Source organism: Leucoraja erinacea, chromosome 17 (assembly GCF_028641065.1).
Source record: "Leucoraja erinacea ecotype New England chromosome 17, Leri_hhj_1, whole genome shotgun sequence".
Taxonomy (NCBI): domain Eukaryota; kingdom Metazoa; phylum Chordata; class Chondrichthyes; order Rajiformes; family Rajidae; genus Leucoraja; species Leucoraja erinaceus.
Window position 1 is genome coordinate 14368529 of NC_073393.1, and position 19421 is coordinate 14387949.

General features: G+C 46.2%; 2 protein-coding genes across 2 annotated transcripts in view; one reads left to right on the forward strand and one right to left on the reverse strand.

The window, feature by feature from the left end:
* Positions 1-6429: 6429 nt before the first annotated feature.
* On the reverse strand, positions 6430-14051 carry b3gnt9 (UDP-GlcNAc:betaGal beta-1,3-N-acetylglucosaminyltransferase 9). The gene is made up of 2 exons (XM_055648613.1): positions 12196-14051; positions 6430-8270 (listed from the first exon to the last, which is right to left on the reverse strand). The coding sequence occupies exon 2, from the start codon at positions 7786-7788 to the stop codon at positions 6538-6540; it is 1251 nt and encodes a 416-aa protein (XP_055504588.1). The 5' UTR covers positions 7789-8270; positions 12196-14051; the 3' UTR covers positions 6430-6537.
* Positions 14052-16615: 2564 nt separating this feature from the next.
* Positions 16616-19421, forward strand: part of prmt7 (protein arginine methyltransferase 7) — a 36113-nt gene continuing 33307 nt past the window's right edge. The window contains exon 1 of the mRNA XM_055648614.1: positions 16616-16805. Coding sequence (XP_055504589.1) covers positions 16633-16805 — 173 coding nt within the window. The 5' untranslated portion in view covers positions 16616-16632. The remainder of the gene's footprint in view (positions 16806-19421) is intronic.

Genomic DNA, 19421 nt, shown 5'->3' on the forward strand with positions numbered 1-19421 from the left:
CCAAAAATAAATTAATGCAAGGTTTAAGAGATTGGAATTAGGCAGGGTCTTTGAAGAATAAAAAGAATGAAAGAACTCAAACAGGCAATGAGAAGGGCCAAAAGTGGTCACAAAATTACCTTGGTAAATCAGATTAAAGAAAATCCCAAAGTGTTTTATACCTATATTAAAAACAAGAGGATAACCAGGGAGATGGTAGGACTGCTCAAGGATAAAGGAGGAAATGTTTGCATGGAGTCTGGGGATGTAGGCAAGATACTAAATGAGTACTTTGCACCTGTTTTCACCAAGAAGGACAATGAGATCAGTGTGGAGAATACTAATAAACAAATGCAGGTTGAGATTAAGAAGGGGGAGCTGTTGAGGCTCTTGAAGAGCATAATGTGGATATTTCCTCAGGACCTGATGAGATTTATACCAGGTTATTGAGAGGCAAGAGAAGGGAGATTACTAACTTGATCAAGTTTTTAGAAGGTGATCGATGAGGGTTGGGTGGTGGATGCTGTCTACATGGATTTTAGTAAGGCATCTGATAAAGTCCCCCATGGTAGGCTGATCATGGATGGGATTAAAAGCGACTTGGTCATATGCTTTGGAACTAGTTTACTGACTGAAGACAGAGGGTTGTGGTGGAAGGACAATATTCTGGGTGGAGGTCCGTGACCAGTGGAGTTCCGCCTACATCCTATAAAACCCAGGCATTCAAGCCAAAGATATAAACAGGAAGAAACCTCCCTCCTAGTTGTGTTCCTCTGTCACCGGTACGAGGACAACTGAGCCACTGGGACAGACCCGAGACCATGAGCACCACTGCGTGGTCAAGGCTGGACTGCTGGGAAAATAGGCTAACTGAGGCTAAGACTGAATGGCCAGGGCAAGCCTGAGGTGCCAGAACCTCTTCCTGCCCACTGACAACGAGGGACTGTACCCACACAGAGGCAAAGACTGCCCGCCTGGATAAACAGAGAATGCCATCGTCACCTCTTCAAGCCCAAATCTGAGCTGCCAGGAAGAAACCTGTATCGTTAGTCACTCCTCTTGAGGCTGGAGCAAACTACAACAAGAAGCCTGAGATCACCACGCCTCCTCTTTCGAAAACCAGGACTAAGCTGCAGCGGTAGCCCGAGATCGTCAATGTCATCGCACATGCACTCTGGTGTGGAGGGACAGTGCTCCCATGTGGTCCTGGACCTTTTTACCACTGTAAATAGAATAAACTATGCGATTTCACGCTATTACGAGTGTCAGTATGATCACTGCCAAACCATGGTGTCCGTCTCCAATGCCGCTACTCATAACAGTATTGGTGTACAGATGAATCTTGGGATCCAAGTCCATAATTCCCTAAAAGTTGCAACATGTGTGGATAGAGTGGTAAAGTAGGCATATGGTATGCTTGCTTTCATAGGTCAGGGCATTGAGTATAAAAGTTAGGAAGGCATGATGTTGCTGTATAGGACTTTGATTAGGCCGCATTTGGAGTATTGTGTGCAGTTCTTGCCGCCCCATTACAGGATGGATGGCGAGGCAGTGGAGGTTTAACACAATTTTACCTGAATTGGGGAGTATTTGCTACAAGGAGAGGTTGGACAGACTGGGATTGTGTTTTCTCTGGAACACCAGAGGTTGCAGGGAGACCTGATAAAAATATATTAAATTATGAGAATCACAGATAGGGTAGACAATCAAAAGTTTTTTCCAAGCATGGAAAAATCAAATACTAGCGACATGATTTTAAGATGAGAGGAGCAAAGTTTAAAGGGGATGTGTGGGGTAAAAACATTTTTCCACAGATGACGGTCAGTGCATGGATCATGCTGCTGGGTGTGGTGATTGAAGTATATATGTTTGTGGCATTCAAAATACTTTTTGATAGGCATATGGTATGCAGGGATATGATTTATCTGCCAGTAGATAAATGATGGTTTTGACATCATGTTCGACACAAACATTGTGCGCTGAAGTTCTAGTGCTGTACTGTTCTATGTTCTAACATTTCTGAAATGAGATAAACTACATTGCTCAATCTATATTAAAGCTAAACCCCCACGATAAAACCACTGTCTTTGCACATCTGATTTCTTAAAGTAGGCAACCACTCTGCAAGGAGAATGACTCTCTTTCTGTCCAGCTGAAAGGAGTAGAAGGTACTTGCTATGAATTGTTTTAATGGTGTGGCTGTTGCACACCAGCCATCACAGAATGGCCTTGACCAATTCCGGGGCTAATGGCAAAGAGACCCAGGAGGACTGGAGACCACTCTGCTACACAGACGTAGCATGCACATATACATTCATAGACATACTCACATACATATAGAAACCCATATACATGGGCCCTCAAAAATCATGTACATCGAAGAACACACTCGATGGTGCATATGTTTGGACAAAGACTCGTATACATGGACGTACACATTCATACATACAAGGATACACATATACTCTCATGCATGATTTCATCCACACCCAAATCCTTACCCCATTCCCCATCCCTTCTGATTCTGCCTCCTTCCGTACTCCTAGTTGCTAAGGCTTTGTCCTCCAACTTCTTCCCTTGGTCCCTGCCCTCTCAGCATCCGCCCCTCACTCACTCTCTGTCTCTTCTCTTTCATTCCCTCGTCTTCTGCTCTCCCCACATTCCCCAGCTGCTGGTCACTTGCACTCTCTCAGAGTAATGTTTCCATCCCGATCATCACCGCCTGCTCATTACTGATCACTTCTCCTCACTCATGTCTCTACTATTTATTTCATTCCCCTTACATGTTTTTCCTCTACCTGCTAAATTTTTGTAAGGTGTCCTTGAGACTCTTGAAAGGCGCCCATAAATAAAATGTATTATTATTATTCCTGATCCCAGCAGTTGTGCTGTTCGAAGCTGGCCGACCAGCTCAGAAGCGACCCCCAAAACCTCAGGAGAACCTTCAACTGCACCCATTCCTCTCTGGTGTGGGCAGATTGTGGTCTTCCAGAATTCGGCCAGTTGGTGTTGCGTGAGTTACTGGCCAATGGAGGTGGAGGAGGATTGGATCTGAGGCAGCTGTGGCTGCCATTAGTTCCTTTTATTGCTGTGTATATTCTGACCATTGCCCCTGTATTCCACCAGCAAATGGCCCCTTTTCTGTAAAAGGGACTTACTGAAACCATCTACTTTCAACAATATGGATAACAAAGTAGTCACAGTTTCTTTGACCATGTCGACACTATCACACAAATTCGGGGAAAAAAATGGTGTGCTAAAACCTTGTGAACACGCAACTCCCAAATCACCTACATTCTGTGGGATAGACACAAAATGCCAGTGTAGCTCAGCGGCTCAGGCAGCATCCCTGGAGAAAAGGAATAGATGAAGTTTTGGGTCGAGACCCTTCTGCAGACTGAGACAATGTGCAGTGCCATTGAATTGGTGTTGATGGGCTACGGTATGTGGTCAGCGAGCATTATCATCCTTCAGTCTGAATTCTGAAAAAGGGCCTCGACCTGAAACTTTGTCTATTCTTTACCTCCAGAGATGCTGCCTAAGCATGCAAGTACAGCAGGCAGTGAAGAAAGTGAATGGCATGTTGGCCTTCATAACAAGAGGAGTTGAGTATAGGAGCAACGAGGTCCTCCTGCAGTTGTACAGGGCCCTAGTGAGACCACAACTTGGGTATTGTGTGCAGTTTTGGTCTACAAACATTGAGGAAGGACATTCTTGCTATTGAGGGAGTGCAACGTAGGTTCACGAGTTTAATTCCCGGAATGGCGGGACTGTCATATGTTGATAGATTGGAGCAGCTGGGCTTGTACACTCTGGAATTTAGAAGGATGAGAGGGAATCTCATGGAAACATATAAGATTATTAAGGGTTTGGACACGCTAGAGGCAGGAAACATGTTCCCAATGTTGGGGGTGTCCAGAACCAGAGGCCATAGTTTAAGGATAAGTGGTAGGCCTTTTAGAACGGAGATGAGGAAAAACTTTTTCACACACAGAGTTGTGAGTGTGTGGAATTCTCTGCCTCACAGGGCAGTGGTGGCTGGTTCTCTGGATGCTTTCAAGAGAAAGTTAGGTAAAGCTCTTAGGGATAGCGGAGTTAAGGGATATATGGAGAGAAGGCAAGAACGTGGTACTATATAATAATATAACCATATAACAATTACAGCACGGAAACAGGCCATCTCGGCCCTACAAGTCCGTGCCGAACAATTTTTTTCCCCCCCTTAGTCCCACCTGCCTGCACTCATACCATAACCCTCCATTCCCTTCTCATCCATATGCCTATCCAATTTATTTTTAAATGATACCAATGAACCTGCCTCCACCACTTCCACTGGAAGCTCATTCCACACCGCCACCACTCTCTGAGTAAAGAAGTTCCCCCTCATATTACCCCTAAACTTCTGTCCCTTAATTCTGAAGTCATGTCCTCTTGTTTGAATCTTCCCTATTCTCAAAGGGAAAAGCTTGTCCACATCAACTCTGTCTATCCCTCTCATCATTTTAAAGACCTCTATCAAGTCCCCCCTTAACCTTCTGCGCTCCAGAGAATAAAGACCTAACTTATTCAACCTATTTCTGTAACTTAGTTGTTGAAACCCAGGCAACATTCTAGTAAATCTCCTCTGTACTCTCTCTATTTTGTTGACATCCTTCCTATAATTGGGCGACCAAAATTGTACACCATACTCCAGATTTGGTCTCACCAATGCCTTGTACAATTTTAACATTGCATCCCAGCTTCTATACTCATTGTGAATGATCAGCCATGATCACATTAAATGGCGGTGCTGGCTCGGAGGGCCGAATGGCCTACTCCTGCACCTATTGTCTATTGACCCACTGAGTTACTCCAGAATTTAGTGTCTATCTTCGGTATAAACCAGAATCTGCAGTTCCTTCCTACATTCTGTGGAACACTGGCAGTCAGTGGAGATTGAGACAATGGTGACCCAAGGAACTGCAGAATCTGGTATCTTGAGTAAATCACAAGATGCTGGAGTAACAGCAGGTCAGACAGCATCTCTGGAGAACTGGGATAGACGATGTTTCGGGTCAGGACCCTTCTTCAGACAGAGACAATGTTATCGCGTAGTTGTATTGATATTGATGGGCATGTGGTCATACCTGGTGACCACCGGCAGTGAGCATTATCATCCATTAGCTATGCCATTACCTTGGTCATGCCTAACCTCAAACAATAGATTATAATAAAGAACAAGAACCACAAATGATTTTCCACTGGCTAAAGTACCATAGAAACATAGAAAAATAGGTGCAGTAATAGGCCATTCAGCCCTTCGAGCCATCACCGCCTTTCAATATGATCATGGCTGATCATCTAAAATCAGTTACCCATTCCTCCTTTTTCCCCATATCCCTTGATTCCTTTAGCCCTAAGAGCTAAATCTAACTCTCTCTTGAAAACATCTTGAATTGGCCTCCACTGCCTTCTGTGGCAGAGAATTCCACCGATTCACAACTCTGAGTGAAAATGTTTTTCCTCATCTCAGTCCTAAACCCCTATTCTTAAACCGTGACCCCTGGTTCTAGACTACCGTAACATCGGGAACATTTTTCTGCCATCTAGCCTGTCCAATCCTTTAAGAATTATATGTTTCTATAAGATCTCCTCTCGTCCTTCTAAATTCCAGTGAATACAAGGCCAATTGTGGCACTTCTGCAGTCACATTGACTGAAGTGACTGAAATGGCTTACAAGGATCAAGCATGGGACTTCCCTGAAGCTCGATTGGTGCAGGTTGGGGATTCAGCATGGCGACTGAATGTGTCATGAATTCTTTCAACTGGTTCTATAATAAGTTCAGGCTGCTTGTTCAAAACAATTTGTAATGTTCAAAGCACCAATGATTCGTTTGGATCGCTCCTCTGGGGATCTTGTAAATGACCTTGGCTTGTGAAAACCGTCAAACTTTTAAAAAATAATCAAAGACGTATTAAGAGTCTTTGTAATGGTAATTGGTCATGGTAATAATGGTAATTACACGCTGTTTTTTCTCCAAATGTACATTCTAAAGAACAGGTTCACAGTGGTATTTCTCAACGCGCCCGTTACACATCACAGTAAACCGTCTCCACCAGTGAGATTAAATAATATAAAAGGGGCTGAGACAGTTATAAACATTCGAAGTATAAATGTGCCGGGTAAATTATTGAGGGTCCCTCTGGCTCATGGAGGCGAGATCGCCGCCAACCCCCTCGCCACCACCCCTTCCCTACCCCTCCCCTCCCCACCCCTCAGTGGAGTGAACCGCCTCTACGCCCATCTCCCTGATGGGGTTGTCCCACTCCCTAAACTTGAGTCTGGAGAAACCTCCCGTTTCCCTGTGGCGGGATAGACCCCCCATCCCGAATCGGGAGAGATCCTCACAATCTCGTCTCCCTGAGGCGGGAAAAATTCCTCCGTCTCTCTAAAGTTGGAGAGACCCCCCGGGTCTCTTGAGGCGGGAGAAACCCCTCCCCGTTTCTCTCCGGGTGGGAGAGACTCCCCACCCCTGTCTACTTGAGGCGGGAGAGATCCCCCACCCTCCACCCCGCCGTCAGTGCTTCGCTTTCCTTGCAGGGCCGGGTGTCGCCTTCTTCTTGGCCCTCCAGCGGAACGGGCGCCGGGCCGACATTTTACGAGCGCAGGTGAGGCCTGGGTCGTGGAGCAGGCTCCACATCAGCCACACCTCGGGCACCTTCAGGCTGTGCACCACCATCAGCTCCCGGTAGAAGCAAGGGTCGAAGGTCTGCAGGTGCGGGGCGGCGGAAGGCCGCACGATACCGAAGGTCCGGAACCCTTTGTGGGTTTGCGGCGTGAGGCCTATCCGGAGCAAACACATGCCCAGGAAGACGTCGTCGATGGGGAAGAGGTCGACCTCCTTGCTGGCGCCATAGAGCCTCCTGGCCGTGTGCCCGCTCATGATGAAGCCTCCGCCGCCCGCGTACACCGGGTAAACCCCCGAGCCGTACATCATCTCGGGGATGTAGTACTTACTCCTGTTGGACCTGATGGGGAGCGCCTGGGAAATAATGTGCCCAACGAACAGGTCCGCCTTGGGGTTGACGCCCAGCAAGAAGTCGGCAATGTTCTCCATGTTGACGAAGACATCGTCGTCTCCCTTGAAGACGAACTCGGCGGCGGGACAGAACTGGTCGAGCCATTTGAGGAAGTGGATCTCCTTCAGCGTCAGGTTGAAGAAGGTGTCCTGGAAGTCCCAGAGCAAGATGTCGCGGTAGACCTGGCTCTCGAGTTGCACCAGGCGCCTCCAGGAGGCCAGGGCGCTCTGGTTGGCGGGGGTGGCCAAGAGGAAGAGCCGGCGGACATGCAGCCCGTGGACTCGGCCTTCGCGGGCCCAGGTGTTGCGGGCCACCTCCCGCCGTTCAAACTCCTCCACCTTGGACTTGATGGAGACCAGCAGGAGCGGCTCCCCGTTCACCTTCCGGCACTTGTCCACCTGGTTGATGATCTGACTGAACTCGCGGCAGTCTTTCTGCCAGAGGTACTGGCGGTAGCTCCAGGGTAACGGGTCTGCGGTTGGAAGTGTTGCCGCCTGAACTGACCCTCTCTCCACACCCTGGCCGAGCCGGCAGATGTTCTCCACCGATGACCCTGCACTAGGAGAGGGTATTTGACTTACCGCCTCCGCGGTTTGCACCGTAATGGGCCGTTCAGTGCCTGATACCCCGTCACCTTTTTGTTCGTCCGCCCACTGACTTACAGACTGCATTTGGAAGTAAAGCAGAATGCAAAGTGCAGAAAGCAGGAGAACAGTGCAGATGAGATCACCCTTCCTTCTCAGTCTCATGATCCCCGGAGGTACGGGCTATTCCTGGAAAGCTGGCCGACGGCTAGATGGGCACCAATTGATCTTCAGAACAATTGTGCGCCACTGAATTTTACAGGTCACAGTGGAGTAAGTCTGTGCTGATATCACGGGCCGTTCTACACAGGGTGGGGGTTCTTTCTGCTTTTATACAGGGTGGCGTTTCAGGGACTGCTTTATACAGAGTTCGTTTATATCGGCTGATTTTATACAGGGTTGAGGTTCACGGACTGGTTTTGTACAGTACTGGGATTCACAAACTGATCTTGTTTGGTTTTATACTGGCTGGAGTTCACAGGCCAGTTATTTTTGGTTGATGTTCACTGGTTGGTTTTGTACAGGGTTGGGATTCACGTGCTGCCTCTGGGTGCGGTTCTGAAATTCACAGACCAACTCTTCAATGATGTTGCCCAGGTCTAGTTCACAGGCTGACTATGGGGTATGTTTATTTTATTCAGTCACATCTGTGGAACAAACAGAGAAAGGCATTGTTAAAGGAACCAGCTGTCCAGCCTGCCACGTCAACCTTTACTGTGCAATATAGAGGAAGTTCTGGAAAATAGCTCTGGCAAACTTAGAAACACCACTCTTACAGAATAAAAATTACTTTAATAATCCTTCTTGTTCTGTATCTTGGCACTTGCTTTATTGCTACTTTCCTTCAGTTACTCAGTTGCATGAAGTTTAGAAATGGTGCAGCACAGAATTCTGCATTAATTAATATTTAATATATGTAGGAGATATAAGGAACTGCAGTAGTAATCTTGAGTTAAGCACAGTGCTAGAGTACCTCACCTGGGTCTATCTGGACCCTTTGGACTGATTGTAGTACAGGGAGAAAAGAGGTGGGGCGGGACAAGTCACAGCAAGTGATAGGTGGATACAGGCGATGGGTGGGTTTGATTGGCCGTTGGGTGGAGTAAATGACAAAAGCTGGAGATAACAGGAGATAAAGACAGGAGATAAATAGTGTCAGATTAGGAGAGGAGGAGTGAAATGTAAAGCCAGAGGGAAGGATAAACATGGAAGAGGATAGGGGGAGGAATAGGTGCTGGTTAGGGAGAGGCACAGGAAAGGGTGTTGATGGGGGGGTTGGGGTATTATTTCAAATTGGAGAATTCAATGTTCAATTCAATGGGTTATAAACTATCCAAGCAGAATATACGGTGCTGTTCCTCCAGTTTATATGTGGCCTCACACCACATGCTTATTTGAATTAAAATCCATTAGCCATTCCCCAGTCCACTTGCCCGGCTGATCGAGATCCCATTGTAATTCTTCATAATAGAAACATAGAACATAGAAATTAGGTGCAGGAGTAGGCCATTCGGCCCTACGAACCTGCACCGCCATTCAATATGATCATGGCTGATCATCCAACACAGTATCCCGTACCTGCCTTCTCTCCATACCCTCTGATCCCGTTAGCCGCAAGGGCCACATCTAACTCCCTCTTAAATATAGCCAATGAACTGGCCTTGGCTACCCTCTGTGGCAGAGAGTTCCAGAGATTCACCACTCTCTGTGTGAAAAAAGTTCTTCTCATCTCGGTTTTAAAGGATTTTCCCCTTATCCTTAAGCTGTGACCCCTTGTCCTGGACTTCCCCAACATCGGGAACAATCTTCCTGCATCTAGCCTGTCCAACCCCTTAAGAATTTTGTAAGTTTCTATAAGATCCCCTCTCAATCTCCTAAATTCTAGAGAGTATAAACCAAGTCTATCCAGTCCTTCTTCATAAGACAGTCCTGACATCCCAGGAATCAGTCTGGGTGAACTGGGATGTCTGGTGAACCTTCTCTGCACTCCCTCTATGGCAATAATGTCCTTCCTCAGATTAATAATCTTCAATGTCTATGATACCACTGATTTCAGTGGTAAACATACATACTAATCGTGTCTTGTACAGTCTCATCCTTGAGATGGCTCCTTGAATGACTGCAGGTCGTTTATTTTGATAGTGGGCTTGAAATATAATTTTTGATGTACATTTAAACCTAGTGATACTGGGAGAAGGACTTGTTTGGACCTGGTTTATTTCTGGTTCTTAAGATTAAGTGCTACATGCTTCTAAATCCATTATCTGCGAAGGTGCAGTGATAGGCATCTTTGTATCAAGGGGACACTGACCAATGATCATTCTGTTACATCTTCCTCCCCTGTTACCACTCTTCCCTGACCTTGTATTCTAGTTAATCTAGACAAATAGCTGTGACAAACTGAAATTATTTGCCTTTGTCCTCACAATGAGTTTCTGGTGCCATGTATTGAAGCATGGGTTCAGCCCCGGTTTGAAAAAGGACATTTCTCTGTATCCTTTAAAGAAATTAGTTATCACAAATGTTGCAGGGGGTTTACTGCAATATTTTATACCTCTGTAGCTCTGTATCCTACATCTAATGGGCAATACACACACAGCCACCTCTCTCCAACCTATTCCACTTAATGACCAAGACACATAGCTTTTCAACCCATGTTTAATCAACACACACCCAAAATTCGCCATCCTAAGGAAATGCTCAAAGTATGCGCAACCATCTCTAATGTCACATCTCATGTCCAAGGCACACATACACATACATAGATACATTGACACATAGACAATAGGTGCAGTAGTAGGCCATTCAGCCCTTTGAGCCAGCACCACCATTCAATGTGATCATGGCTGATCATCCACAATCAGTATCCCGTCCCTGCCTTCTCTCCATACCCCCTGATCCCTTTAGCCACAAGGGCCACATCTAACTCCCTCTTAAATATACTCCCTGTTATTCTTAAACGGTGGCCCCTGGTTCTGGACTCCCCCAACATCAGGAACATGTTTCCTGCAGATAGCATGTCTAATCCCTTCATAATCCTATGTGTTTCTATAAGATACCTTCTCATCCTTCTAAATTCCTGTGAATACAAACCCAGTCACTCCATTCTTTCATCATATGGCATTCCCACCATCCCGGGAATTAACCTCGTGAACCTATGTTGCACTCCCTCATTAGCAAGAACATCATGCTCCATGTCACTCCTTGTGTCCAACACACACATATCTGCTCACACTCACTATCAGTATCAACAACACACACCTCTGCTCACACTCACCGTCCACAACACATAACTCTGATCACACTCCACCTCACACACATATCTCTGCTCATACTGACAACCTCTGCCCACACTCAATGTCCACAACACATGCGCATCTTTGCTCACACTCAGTCCACAGCACACATCTCTACTCACACTGTTCACAACACACACATCCCTGCTCACATATTCTCCACAACATATATCTCTGCTCACATTCCTCCACAACACACACATCTCCTCACTCATTTTCCACAACACACACATTCTCCTCACACTCATTATCCATAATGCAAACATCTCTGTTCTCACTCATTATCCATAATGCAAACATCTCTGCTCACACTTACTATCCACAGCACACACATCTCTGCTCACACCCAATATCCATCACATATATTACAATCCACTTCCAATCAACAATACAAAATCATCTGCCCACTTGCCACCTGATATTCAGCACATATCTTACCAAACTGCATCTGATTAAACTATCTGAATTGCTGACACCATATTGGCCATTCATTATTTGGAGGTGCTGTTGAGTGTTCCTGTGTAGTCTGCAGGAAGGGATAAGATCTTGCAGCAGCATATCACCCGGCAGATGCCTGCCCTGTATAAGATGCCTGCCCTGTATACTGCAGGCACACTTCAGACATATGTACTTGCAACCAGGAGATAATTGTGCAGGAGAGTTGTGAGTCTGTGGAATTCTCTGCCTCAGAGGGCGGTGGAGGCCGGTTCTCTGGATTCTTGAAAGTATGTCTGAAGTGTGCCTGCAGTATTCAGGGCAGACATCTTATACAGGGCAGGCATCTTCCTCTTGAGAGAGCTAGATAGGGCTCTTAAAGATAGCGGAGTCAGGGGATATGGGGAGGAGGCAGGAACGGGGTACTGACTGGGGATGATCAGCCATGATCACATTGAATGGCGGTGTTGGCTCGAGGGGGCCGAATGGCCGACTCCTGCACTATTGTCTATTGAAATATCTGATTTCCCCGATGAAGAGGCAGTGTAAGCCATGAACTTTACTTGTTGCCATTTCTGTGGCCTTCACTGCGAACTAACGGCTTCGCTTTGGATACATCTGCTGTGTGGCGGCGCAGAGAGCTGACATTTGTACAATACGGGCAGTAAGGAAGGCGGGAACCCGTCCCTGTCGAACCAGAGCCTGCTCCGTAAGGACAGGGGAACCTCGAACCCACCCCCCTCCCGGCCAGGCATTAAAAAGTCAAGCCTACCCTTTCGAAGGAACGGAAAGTCGGGCGGTCCGTTTACAAGAGCGCCCCAGCACGCCGCTACCCCTTTACCTGAGCGCTGGGCATGAGACAGCGAGCCGCGGGACGCCAGGTGACAAGCTGCCGGCGCTTGCGAAGAGCGGTGCAGCTGGATGCAGAGGAAGGCGTTTCAGTGTACGAGCAGCGAGCCAGGAAGCCGTGGGAGCCAACGAAACCACATCTGGATTTCATTAGTGGGACCACGAACTGCCGGTTTCAGGAACATGGGTTTGGGGGGTACCTGGGTTTTCCGCTCGAAGCCGCGGGCCAGCGTGCGCCCAGCCACACATAACGTTGGGATTCCCGGTGTTGGTGAACGGGACGGGACATTGTGTTCAGAGCCCGGCCTGACGGGACGCTGGCTGCATTCCAATAGCGCGCAGTGGTGTGCTCTGCCGAGGAATGCAGCGTGTGACTGGAATACTACCATAGTTCAGACCTCTTTCCCCCTTCATGTACCAGCCTGTGACCGGTATCGCGCTAAAAGCCGTTACCTCGGCGCTCGAGCCCGCGCTCAGTCCTGGTGTCGGATGCTGTCTGCGTGGAGTTTGCACGTTCTTCATCTATCGTTTCCACCGAGTGCTCCTGTTTTCTCTCACATCCCAAAAGACATGCAGGTCTATAGGGTGATTTCACCAAAGGTCAAATGAGCGTAGATCCCCCCCTCACGTGACCGAAAATTTTAACTGGAGGACATCTCTCAGTTTGGTACATGTAAGTGAATGGGGAAACACGCACTTTCCCACCCGTTAAAAACATGGAAAACGGCCGATTTTTGAGCTGAAATTTTCTGTGCTAGTCGGGGTGACCGTGAAGCACAGCGACCTAAATTTTCAGGCAAAAAAAAGATAGAAAGTGAGGTAATTACAAGAGGGAACTGAAGGTAGAAAGTGGCGGAAGTGAACAGCTGACAATTGCCGTGGTGATTTTAAGATCCAAAATATCTGGAATTATCCCGTTTGCTCGCTGAATTTCATCAAAAGTAAGTTAATAATGCCTTACTTTTGATGAAATTCAGTCTTACTTTGACCCTCAAGGTTCTTGACCCATAGCACAGAGAGAGCACACTCTGTCTTTCACATGGAAATGTATGGGGTCAAGTTTTGTCTACCTTCGATTTTCCAGCATCTGCAGTTCCTTCCTGTGTCTATCTTTGAATTAATTCTGCATTGTCCCTAAATGCTTTAAAACTGCTACCATCATGCCTGTACCCAAAAAAACATCCATTACCAGCTTGAATGACTATAGACCTGTTGCTCTCACTTTAACGGTGATGAAGTGTTTTGAACGGCTGGTCCTGGCCCACATTAAGTCCTCACTCCCATCCACCCTGGATCAGCATCAGATTGCATATAGAGCTAATAGGTTAACGGAGGATGCCATCAACATAGCTCTACATTCTGCACTGACACATCTGGAGCGTCCTGGCTCATATGTGAGGATGTTATTTGTAGATTTTAGTTCTGCATTTAATACCATCATCCCCAGCAGAATGGTGGACAAACTGTCTGATCTGGGTGTTAATGCAAACACATGCGGATGGATTAAGGACTTTTTAACAGACCACCCACAGACTGTCAGGATGGGGTCCAATTACTCCCCAGTCCTGACGCTCAGCTCATGAGCGCCACAAGGTTGTGTGCTGAGTCCCATCTTGTATACAATATATACTTATGACTGTATATCAACACACAGTACAAACAGGATCATCAAGTTTGCGGACGACACGACTGTGGTGGGACTGATAAACAACAACGACGAGTCTGCCTACAGGGATGAAGTCCAAAAACTGACTGTCTGGTGTACCAAAAACAACCTGGTACTCAACCCATCAAAGACAAAAGAACTGGTCGTTGACTTCAGGAGGAAGAGGAGAGAGGAACCTGCTCCCTTATACATCAAAGGAGACATGGTGGAGAGAGTCACTGGCTTTAAGTTCCTGGGAATAAACATCTCCCAGGACCTCAAATGGCAAATGAACACCGTCACTCTCATGAAGAAGTCACATCAGCGGCTGTATTTCCTGAGGTCTCTGCGGAGAGCAAACGTCTCACAGCCGCTGCTGCTGTCCTTCTACCGATGCGCCGTGGAAAGTATCCTCTCCTATGGAATCCTGGTGTGGTTTGCTAGCTGTACTGTGGCTGAGAGGAGGGCGCTGCAGGGAATTATAAAAACTGCACAGAGCATTACAAACGCTCAACTGCCCTCCTTGGATGATATATATAGGGCCCGATGCTTGCGCCGGGCCACAAATATCAAGCAGGACACATCCCACCCTGCCAACCACCTTTTCACTCTACTACCCTCTGGGAGGCGATTCGGGTCTCTGAAGGCTCGCACCGGTAGACTAAAAAATAGTTTCTACCCATGTGCGATAAAAGAGCTTAATTCCAACAGAGAACACTGGGGAAGCAAAATGTAATTCCAAGAAATGCCGCCAAATTCTTTTTAATTCTTTTTAAATACTTATTTATTATTTTACTAATAAGTGTACATATGTGTCAATGGTTGTCGTGTTTGTATTTTTTTAACCGGAGGAGATGTAATGGAATTCCGTTGCACAGTACTGTGCAATGACAATAAACGTATTCATTCATTCATTGTAATGATGCATGTTCAGCAGTTTTTGGTGGCCTGGTGCCTTCCTTCACATGTGGGTCAATCATCAGTACATTCAGGTTACATGACTGACATTCTCTCGGAACTGGATTTAGCACACAGTTGGGCAGGGAAGTTTCCCATCCATTCAGTTCTTGATGGAAATCCAGGCGTGGAAGCGGCTGCTGATTAGCACCAGGTTAATCAGCATTGCAAGAAAAATAGGCAAAAAGTTGGAGGGAAAACACATTTTTGCATGGCTGAACCTCTGTGTAGGCCTGTCATAATAATATGATTATGCAGGAGCCTCCTGTTGATAATGGGCAGCCAAAACTAAATATCAGCAGCAGTTTCACGATGAACGCAATAAGAGGCTTTAAAGTTACACCGATTGGAAAGATCATTCGCCCTATCATATCCACACAGATCAATGGTCACCCAAGCCAGCATTTGGCTCGTATCCTTTAATGCTTAGGTGATTCAAGATAAACTCATCTAGATACAAATTAAATCCTCTCTGTAGCCCTAATCCACCACTCTCTCCGACTATGCATGCAATCCAGGTATTTGCCATTCTCTAGATAGAAAATGTTGACGGATTGCTCGAAATCTCTTACCCTAAATCTATTTCCTCTAGTTTATTTCACCTCTGATATGTGAGAATGTTTACTTCAATCATTGCTATCTGCACTCCTCATAATTCTACGTACCCCAATCACCTTATATATCCTCTTAACCGTCTCTGCTACAGGGAAAATAGATCAGGGTCTCGTTGCAGCTAAAATGTTACACCTCTGCTGCATCTTCCCCAGCATTATCACATCCTTCCAATACTATGTAACCAGAATTGCACATAGTCCTCTGGCTAAAAGTTGCAGCATGACATTCTTGCGCTTGTATTCAATGCCCCTATTAATGAAGGCCAGTATGTATCCCTTCTACATTCCTACCCATGCTATTTAACATCGTCAAGGATTTGCACAAGGAAGTTCCTCTGTTCCTCAATACTCACTGGAACCATAACATTCATTGTATATATCCTAGCCCCGTGCGTGTTCCCAAAACACATCACATTTATCTGGATTAAATCCCAATTTCTCAGACCTTCTCACCAACACATCCATGTCAGCCTGTAACCAGCCACCACCTTCTACACTGTTAATGAACGCCACATGTGTGGCTCCTGAGTGTGGATCCAAATAGGGTGATTTCACTAAAGGTCACTGGAGCGTAGATCCGCACCCACGTGACCAAAATTCTCAAGTGGACACTCGAGGGAACTGAAGGTGCAAATCCAGCGGAAATGAACAGCCGACATTTGCCGTGGATATTTACAGGTCCAAAATATCGGGAATTATCGCGTTTGCTCGCTGAATTTATCAAAAGTAAGTTAATAATGCCTTATTAAGGAAATGTCGGCTGTTCATTTCCGCTGGATTTGCACCTTCAGTTCCCTCTTGAATTTACCTTACTTGCTATCTTTTTTCTCCCCTGTAAATCTAGGTAGCTGTGCCTCACGGTCACCCCGACTGGCACAGTAAATTGCAGCTCACAACCTCGCCGTTTTCTATGTTTTTAACGGGTGGGAAAATGCGTTTTTTCCCATCCACTAACATGTACCGAACCCTCGAGTGTCCTCCACTTGAGAATTTTGGTCACGTGGGTGCGGATCTACGCTCCAGTGACCTTTAGTGAAATCACCCTATAGTTTTCATGGATCTGTCTGCCCGCGATGATCTTGTCAAGGGTGCAGCCCATCACGGTGATACCACACCCCAGCTTCAGCCCTGCACCGCGGACACGTGTTGGAGACCCGCAACTTAACAGTCACGTGATTGGATCGCTTCGGCGCGGCGGTCACGTGGTCCCGTCATGACCGGCGCGCTGCATGCCGGGCCGGCAAGATGGCAGCGTGGTTCTAGATCTCTCCCCGCCGGCTCGAGCGACATCATGAAGACGTTCTGCAGCAGAGCGAATCCCACCACTGGGGCCACCGAGTGGGAGGAGGAAGACGAGGACTATGACTACCATCAGGAGATAGCACGGTACCGACTCAGCGTGTTGCCGCTGTTCTTGAGCCGGGCCGTCCCGCCTCGCCGGTGACCTGACCTGGCCTCGCCGGCGGCGCAGTTTGACGTTGGCTCCACTGCAGACAGTGGCCACGGGTGACTTGTTTGTCGCCGCCTCCGCCTCGTGTCCGGTGTTTAAACACAAGGGAGGGAGAAAATAAAATAAAACCACGGATGCTGGAAATCCGAGGCGAAAAACAGAAAGCGCTGCAAATTCACGAGATGTCAAGCAACGCCTGTTGAAAGTGATTCTTCCATCAGGAATGAAACGTTTACGTTTTTTTTCTCTTCATGGGTGACGCCTGACCAGCATTTTCTGTTTTTTTTTGTCAGATTTCCAGTATCTGCAGTTCTTTACCTTTTAAGTTCCACTGAATGGCCAACCTGAAAGCAACTATTTTTCTCTCGCCTCTGATGAGTAACCCAGACATTTGCACGTATATTATTTTACCCATGTTTTGAATGACTTGACTTGGGCAATCACTTTTTTTCAAATACTCCTATACTTTTCTAAAGCATTTTTTAAGCTAGTGATAATATTTTCATGTAGTTCTCAGGAATACAACTCCTATAACTAAGGAAATTTCTGAAGGAAGGGTCTCGACTGAAAATGTTACCCATCCCTTCTCTCCAGAGATGCTGTCTCTCCTGCTGAGTTACTCCAGCATTTTGTGTATATCTTTGGTGTAAACCAACATCTGCAGTTCCTTCCTAGTCCTGTAACTCAGGGCTGCCTGTATATTAAAAATAAACACAGAAAATACAAAAAATATAGACATGACTTGAAAAACAAATGCTTTTCACTGTACCTAGGTACACATGACAATAAACTAAACTAAACGAAATCTGCTGAGTATTTCCAGCATTTTCTGTTTTTTAGCAAACATCAAACTGCTGGTGGAATTCAGTGGATCAGGCAGAATCTGTGGAGGGAACATATTTTTTGGGCTAGGACCTTTCTTGTTAATAAAATTGAGGGGAGATAACTGGGGGAAAAAGAAGAGAAGGCAAGTGGTGGTGGATCCAGTGGGGAATTAAATGTAGAACCAGAGGGAGGGATAGGGTAGAAGAGAACAGGGGAAAGACAAATGTGTTCATGTCTTTAGGTTCAATGTTACTTTATTTTTCACATGCAATTTTCACAGTCCAAAGTCAGGTAGGCCCACAGGTTCGATATACTTTAGCAGTTCCTGCAAACCAACGTCCCTCTCCTAGTCCAGTCATCTTTGTGTCCCAAGGGCATCTCCTGCAGCCGACCCTGAAAGCGTTAAGGCAATACAACCCTCCTACCAGCCCACTTCTAGCGCCTAATGTCTCCAGCTACCTCCCGGTTACGCTGTACGACGGGCCTTCGGGCAAGTTACTGGTCCTGCCTGTCATCCGACGAGTATTTGGACGGGCCCTGACAAGCCTTTCGACGAGTCCTGATGAGGCTTCAGGCAGGTTCCTGATCTTGTCGACCGACGAGCCTTCGGGTGAGGTCCCGTTGGCCGACGAGCCTTCATGGTGGGCGATGTGGCACCTCGGAAAGTCCTCCACCTCGGGGCACCTCTGGGTGGGTTCTAGGCTACCCAAGTAGAGTATGAGGTGCTGTTCTTCCAATTTGTGTGTGCTCTCGTTCTGACAGTGGTGGAGATGAAGGACAGACAGATTGGTATGGAAATGTGAGGGGAATTAAAAATGGCAAGAAATCATATGCTCAAGCTGGCCCTCCTGGACAGACCACAAGTGTTAGGCAAAGTGGTTCCCTTGTCAAAGCTTAATCTCACCAATTTAGAAGAAGCCACATCAAGAGCATTAGATGCAATATACAAGGTTTAAGGGGGTGCTCTGTCTCACCTTCAACAGTTCCTCATAATTCCAGCAACTGCAGTTTCTTGTTTCTGCATTTTTTACTTTTAGTTTTTTCTGCAGTTCAAAAAAACAAACAATTCAATGTATATTTAAGTTTGGGAGTATTCACTATGTGCTATCTTTGCCTGCATATCGTAGCTATGATCGATGAAGCTTTATATTTTAGCTATTCCATTCACATTATGCATCCTTCAATGCAATAATTATGTGAATAAGGCTTTATACTGCAGTAAGGCAATAACTGGACATCCATGTAAAATAATTGTTTAGAGTATAGGGGAACTATTCCCCTTACCTTGAGTACTAGCAATATTTTGGGGAAGAGGGCAATATACAGTCAGCCACCCACCCAGCGGACAGCAGTTGCCTTCTCAAACCTTGTGAATACTTTCCTGATATTTATAATCTGTAACAATTCTCAAATCATTGTAGACTATGTTACAATATAAATAATTTTAATCTGCTCTATATTTGTCTTGTACGTCTAATGGATACAATTGTATTAACATTAATTTTTCTTATTAAACTGAAAGCTTGAAAAGTTGATTTTCTTGTTTTAAATTGACCCCTAAGCGATGTTGTTGTGAGACTGAATGTTCAGTGTCCTGAAAGTGAGAAGCCCAAGAGAAACCAGCCTTTTTTTCACTCTGATATTGGTTTATTATTATCACTTTGTTTTGTATGCTATGCAGGCAAATTATACCATGCATGTTTACTTCAGGATGTGCAAAAGTGAAA